This window comes from Arachis hypogaea, chromosome 19 (assembly GCF_003086295.3).
Source record: "Arachis hypogaea cultivar Tifrunner chromosome 19, arahy.Tifrunner.gnm2.J5K5, whole genome shotgun sequence".
Classification (NCBI taxonomy): Eukaryota; Viridiplantae; Streptophyta; class Magnoliopsida; order Fabales; family Fabaceae; genus Arachis; species Arachis hypogaea.
In genome coordinates, this window is record NC_092054.1 from 51,055,846 (window position 1) to 51,062,900 (window position 7,055).

The 7,055-nt window shown below is 25.3% G+C and overlaps 1 protein-coding gene across 3 annotated transcripts; it reads right to left on the bottom strand.

Moving 5' to 3' along the window:
- Positions 1-1,604: 1,604 nt before the first annotated feature.
- On the bottom strand, positions 1,605-6,847 carry LOC112775112 (uncharacterized). Of its 3 annotated transcripts, none has more exons than XM_025818580.3 (4): positions 6,568-6,840; positions 6,322-6,432; positions 4,377-4,652; positions 1,605-1,940 (listed from the first exon to the last, which is right to left on the bottom strand). In XM_025818580.3, exons 1-4 carry the CDS (start codon positions 6,674-6,676, stop codon positions 1,777-1,779), a joined length of 660 nt encoding a protein of 219 aa, XP_025674365.1. In that variant the 5' UTR covers positions 6,677-6,840; the 3' UTR covers positions 1,605-1,776. The 3 variants fall into 3 exon arrangements, with proteins under 3 accessions (XP_025674365.1, XP_072083359.1, XP_072083358.1); XM_072227258.1 differs by lacking the exon at positions 1,605-1,940 and adding an exon at positions 2,993-3,363 and having other exon boundaries at positions 6,568-6,847; XM_072227257.1 differs by lacking the exon at positions 1,605-1,940 and adding an exon at positions 2,993-3,366 and having other exon boundaries at positions 6,568-6,847.
- Positions 6,848-7,055: the final 208 nt, after the last annotated feature.

The window sequence follows — 7,055 nt, forward strand, 5'->3', positions numbered from 1 at the left end:
TCTTGGACTTAGGCTACAGAACCCCTTAGTTTCTCGCTTAGTACCTTGTTGGGAATTTTAGGTTCTCACCCTCTTACTTTTTCCCGTTCTGTAGATGGGATCCGGTGTGATCTTTTTTGAGTTCTCAGTATTTGGACAGTATGGGAATGTGAGTAGCAGCAACATTACTAGCGTGCTAGAGCAACTCCACGTACTTCAGTACAACATTCCGCGTTCTTTTAGCTATGATCGATCTATGGCTAGTTATAGTAGTAGTAGCAGTCTTTGCCTTAATTTTGTCTAGACTTTTTATAGGGTTAGTATTTTTTGTAAATATATATATATATATATATATATATATATATAAGTTAGACGGGTCCCAGAGTAGAGTGGCTTTTGTAGAGCCGGAGCCAGTTAATGTAAATAATAGAGTCTGTAAATATCTATATAAATAAGCAGTTTGTGTAATCTTGAGAGTGTACTAAACTGAGTCTACAGACAAGTATATGATATTACTATATGTGTATATATTTATATACTGCATATTTTGATTGCTTAACTTATATCTTATCTGGCTAATACACGATCTCGATAAGTAATACAAGCTCATATTTAAATGTTTAGTATATCTAGTCTAGGGTCCATAAGGTAAGTTTAGTAATGCCTGACGACTAACATTAGTCATGACGTGCTAGAAGTCAGGTCGTTATAGGAAGTTAACTTAGTCTAGGTTTCTTGGGTTAATTCTAAAAGAAAATAGTAGCTTTTATTTTTTTTTTAATATAACTGGGAAGATTGTGGCAGTTATAAACCCTTGTTATACTTTTAAAAGAATTGCATGCTAAATTGCAACGATTCAAAATAGCCATAATTTTTTTAAAAGCTATGTTTCCAAAAATAGTGGTGGTTAAAGACTGCTATAAATAATTTGTATCCTTTTAGCAGCAGTTATAACTATAGTTGCTGAAAACTGCTGTAAAAATGTATTTCTGACACCCTAAACTACTCCAATTAGCGAACTGCTAGAATATTGCTTTGCGACAATTTAAAACCGACACAAATTTTAAAATAAACCACCAGAATTCGACACATGTGTTGTAGTGAACCCAGCCTAAATGTCTAGTTAGATATCTTATACGAAAGCAAAAAGATTTTTTATAAATCATACATTGTAGTTATATCCATTCATGCATGTGTTTTTCACTACTATGATTTGTCATTTATAGAATTCAATTATAGATTATCAATATAATATAATTAAAATATAAATAAAAGTATACAATTACAGTAGTCATGAAAATTTAATATTCATAAAAAAATTGATTATACTGACGTTATGAAAATAATTTGATGATTATTCGATTTACTTATGAAAGTTTGATTATCTTGTTAGTTGATAAAAATATATAAATAACATGTATATTATATATATAGACAAATATAGACTTATTTAATTAGGTGCTTTTACGGTGTTCATATATTATTTTTAAATCTTATTATCTTATTAATTATCAAACAAACAAGTAGATAATTTTTTTACTTGAATCATATAATTAGTTCTTCATACCAATCACTGATGCAAGTTAATAATCATCAAACCAGACAAGAAAGAAATCAAAGAGCCATAAAAAAAAAAAAAAAAAAACTTTATAGCATTTGCATGAAATTACTAAAGAGAAATACATCACAGTGGTAAATTTTAGGGCATGCGTATACATAAGTTGTAAAACACACTATCCTTTTATTTATTTTCCATGCAAAACACGACTAAATACGGTTTATATGTTGATATTTGGTTTAATTTATTGTCTCCTCGTCAATGTCGCCATACCATGTTTTACCACCATTATTTGTCATGCTAGAAGCCTTTGCTGGAAACACATGGAATAAAGTCGCATCAATTTTTGAAGGCCTCGTCATAATTTTGCGATGCCTTATTACTCTTCCATCTTCAAAGTTCTCTGGATCATCAATTCATTTGTTATAATAATTAGAAGGTTGAAAATGTAAACATCTTGTGATGAGGAGATTAATAAAAAAAAAAAATTTCTAGTTGGTTCAAGTATTAAAAAGTACATATTTTAAATGTCCTAAAAATCAATTTATCAACCAATTCAAGTCAAAATAACTAATATGGGAGACTGTTTAGAGAACAAGAAATTAAAATTACTTTTTGAAAACCAAAGAATTTAAACAATTCTTTTTGTCAGTAACAAAAGGTTTGCATTAATAACATTTTGAGTCTTGTTGCACAAGGTGGATCCAAAAATTCGGTAGAAGAGCTGAAAATTAAAAAATTGTATAATTTAATATATTTGGTACCATATGTAATTAATATCAGTGTTTCCTTTTAGTTAAGAAAATTGTTAATAGGTGTCCTGTCAAATATAGAAGTTATCTTGGTTCTTATAAAATTTTTCTTTTGGTTTTAGGTTCCGTAAAATATGAAAATTATTTATTTTGGTTTTATTTTGTTATTAATTAATTTTCTTTACTAAGTGTGTTGATGTGACAAGTAATTAAGTTCTGTTATTTTTTATGTTAGATGGCATGAAATAATATAAAGAAAAAACTATTTTAAAGGATTGGTTGAGAGAGATTTAATTATTAAAAAAAAATTAATATCAAAATTATTAAAAAAGTTAATTTCTGTAATATTTAGAGACAAAAAATAAATACTTTTTTGTAAAAAAATAAATATACTCTTATATTATTCTCTTATTTAATTTATTTCTTTCTTATAAATATATTTTTTTTAATTGTCTATTATACTCAAATTTCTATCGATATATTTTTATAGTTTAATTACTCTATTGATCTCTATAATTTTACCAAATTTTTAATTAGGTCTCTATTTTTTTTATTTGGATCCCTACACTATTTTTAATTTTATAATTAGGTCTTTTCTAGTATTAAAAATGTTAGAATTAACTGAATATTACTTTGCAACTTACAAGTATTCATAATTAAAAATTTAACTAGATATTTGACCCTATATATTTTGGGAGAAATATTTTGTTAATTTTAATGTTTTTGATATGAAAAAGATCTAATTACAAAATTAAAATAAAACAATGTAAGAACCAATTAAAAAAAATATAAAAACCTAATTGAAAATTTGGTGAAACTATAAGAATTAACAAAATAATTAAACCTATTTTTATCTATAACAAAACAAAAAATTGTTACTTCAAATATAAATATAATTAATTGATTAGTGACTAAAAATTGGTATGCTTATTTAGAAACTTGTAAAAACCAACAGCAGGGAGAACCCATGCAACATGTATGTAGCATCCTCCCACGACCTCACTTGAACATGATTTGTTCTATAGGTTCACATATTTGTATCTTTGAGTTCTAAAGCCCCTCCCTCCGTCGGTCCTACTAATTCACAATTTTAATAATCTCAATACTATAAAAAAAACACTCATTCAACCACACATTTTTTAAGTTACATTTGTAAAACGTAGCCTATTCATAGAATATAGAATAGATTACGCTTTTCTCTGTATTACCATTTTAAAGGAAAATAGAAAATACAGTTGTAACAATAAATCTTCTCTCTTCAAAACACTTGTTTATATACATTAAATCATATTTTCATTGCAAAGGAATACTAAAGGTTAAGGGGGGAAAAGGTGCAGACCTTATAATTTTGAATAGAAAAATGATGAATAAGTAAAAAAAATTTAAATTTCTTCGATCATACATCTTAATACAATAATAATAAAAGAATTAATTTTAAAGTTAGAGGACTTATTAATGGTGACTTAATAGTTCATAATAACGAATTTTTTTTGTTATAGATGAAGATGTATAAACAAAGATTTGAGAAAAGATAGATAATGAATCATAAATTATACAGCTCTCCCTTACTACATTTACATTAGTATATAGCTCTCCCTTACTATATTTAGCTACCATCAACTAATTTTTTAAAAATTATTTTTTTATCTTAAATTATAAATCCTAAATCATAAACCTATAATTTTAAATCATAAATTATAAATTTTCAAAAAAAAAAAATTAGAATTAAAAGAAAATTAACTAATGTATTATTGACTAACTAAAAAGTTATTCTCCGTACTTCAAAAAATTTAGATTTTTTTTTTTTGGCCAAAACCATTATTTGTCTCTTTTAAATTCATCTATGTATTTACGTGAATTTGAATTTTAACGTATCAAAATAGTCTTTTTATAAATAATAAATACAAGTCAAATTAACAATTTGAGTTAAATTGACATTTTAAAAGACCTCTAAAAATTAATTTGTGACAGTGTTAGTATGACTACATATTAACTAAAGCTACAGAACCAAAATGATGTACATGAATGGACCAAAATAAATATTAGCCGTAAAGGTAAATGATAGAGAAGATGCTAGTTCGCCTTACCAAAATCTTCCCATCCTAAGGGTTGGTAGCCAGGATAGTAATAGGCATGAGGAGTAGCATACAAAGAGTTTCTTTCATCAGCTTTTGGTGGCGCAAACAGAGAATGGGTAAATGGTAAAGGAACGGTTATTTGTCCAAAACGAGGATGACCAAACCGAAATATAAGTTCATCATGTTGATAGTCCCTTGGAAAATAATGAGCATCTGAAGAGATACGACGATAATTACTTGGCTCATCATAAGTCTTGGCATTATGTGTTGGAACTATCTCCTCAACTGGATAAAAGGAAAGATATATATGTCAGATATATCGTCATATATATATGTTAGAAAAATATTTATTCAGTAAAAGAAAAATTAGTAATTTCATATTATTAGATATAATCTTATGCTATTAAAAATATTAATTATAATTAATTAATGACTACAAATTACAAAACTTGATGACCTCCTAACATTTTTCATAATAATAATAAAAGTCGCTCAAAAAGACTTACATTTTATCAATACAAAATATGTTTGATTTTATAAAATTCATGTCCGGATGTATTATTTTAAATAAAGTTTAAGATTATGTGTTTTTCTTGGTATGGAATGAAAATTACATATATAGCAAATTAGTGATGAAATCTCTAACATAGTATATGAAATACTTTTTATATTATTTATTATTTTATACTTATTAAAGTTAATTTTATAAAAACATAAAATAATTTTAAAACAATTGTCTTCTATTTTAATAAAAAAACATTAGAAAAACTTGTTTCCATAGTATAAAAAATAATCTAATGAAGTATTCTATCCAAATAGATTAAATAATTGAATCGATAATAATATTATTTAATATATAAGAATATAATAGATAATTGTGATTATGTATACTAATTTAATTTTTATTATTATATTATTAAATTATTTTTTATTAACATCAAATTAAAAAATTAATAATCGATTAAAATGATTTTTATTGATTTTTAATATAAAATTATTTATTATATATAATAATATGTATGTTAATATTTTGTTTTACGTGATAATATATTGGTATTTTATTTTACTTCAAATATTCATAATACTGAAAATAAATATTTAGATTTCGAATATAGAAATTTGATATTTTAATCCACTAATAACATATATTGTAATAGGTTAATAATAACTACTATTTTTTTTTAGATTTTTTATGTTCATAGAAGTATATTTATGTTTTTACTTTACAGCTATGTTTTTTTTTTTTTTTGGTATTTCTAACTATATATATCCAATCTTGCTTATTCTTGTTTTGATATTTCTAATATTTGAAAATTTAGCCCCCATTTAGCAAAAAATCAGAAAAAAAATTATTGGAATTAATACTCAATTTATTCTTGAAATTTAAATTTTAAATTACTTAAATCGGATTCTCAAATTAATTCGTATCAACCCCTGAATTCATCTTCACTAATGATATGCTGATTTGGCACGTTAATTTGTGATGCTAAATAATACAAAATGACATTATTTTATATTGATGCCTAATTTTCAACCACATGACTTCACACCAAGGATTGCTACTGAAAAAGAAATGTGTTTTGTGTGAAACAATGTCATTTTGTTGAAAACTGAGTGCCAATAATATAAAACCACATCATTTTATTTTATCCAACGTGATAAATTAACGTGTCAAATCGGTACGAGGTTACTAGAGATGAATTTAAGGGCTAACACAAATTACTATTGTAACTTTGAAATCCAATTTAAGTCAATTGAAATTTTATAAAAAATTTAAGTTGCACCTCAAATTTCAAAGACCAAATTAAGTATTAATCCATTTTTATTAATTTACATTTAAAAATACATTATACTATTGTAAAGTCTTATTTTTAAAGTACCTATAATTTCAAATGGTGCAGAAAACTAATACAAAAAGATGACAATATTATTTATTGAATAATGACATATATACCTGCATCTCTATTAGAGTCATGCCTCTTCTCTTTGTCTAAATCGTCATGAAATGATGTTGGATACTTGAAGTTGTTTCCATTACTGTTCTTATTATAAGATTGCTCGTTACCTACATATAGTGCAATCAAGTAAATATGGCTTGTGGATGTGAAAGGTAAATTTACCACATATTATGTAAAAGGAAGAAATAAAAGTTCATCATGAAAACTATATTTATAAGAGAGAATCTAAGAGAGAATTCCACCTTTAGATGTTTCATGAGTCATGACATGATCAATAGATAGGAGGAAAGTAAAAAGAACAGCAAAAGAAAAATATGACACTGAATTCATCATATAATCACCCCTTGCCATTACAATAGTAGGTGAATGTGTGGAAAACGATCACGCAATGTTCTTATATATAAATATCTCCTTAGTGTATGTGATAGCAGATCAGACAGAAAAAGCTACAAATAAAGAAGATATCGTTATTATTTAAGATGTTTAGCCACTTTTTCTACTACCATAGAAAGCCAAGAGTCAAGTATAATAAAAGTGTTATTATTTCATTATGTTACATATATTTGTTTTTTCTTAGATTCGGTCCAATTAGATATATAAGATCCTTGTAGCTTCAACTAATGACACTGTTGTATTTAGATTCTCTTAGTTGTTGCCTTTTAGTTTTGTGGGATATATAAAATTATAAACTTTGTAAAATATTCTCTTAAATTTGTTTTATAATAGAATA

Coding starts and splice junctions, on each gene's coding strand:
- LOC112775112 (XM_025818580.3), bottom strand. CDS start 6,676: ATGGCAAGGGGTGATTATATGATGAATTCAGTGTCATATTTTTCTTTT. Junction 4,653..6,321: donor TGACTCTAATAGAGATGCAG/GTATATATGTCA, acceptor CCTTTTATCCAG/TTGAGGAGATAGTTCCAACA. Junction 1,941..4,376: donor CTTAGGATGGGAAGATTTTG/GTAAGGCGAACT, acceptor TTGATGATCCAG/AGAACTTTGAAGATGGAAGA.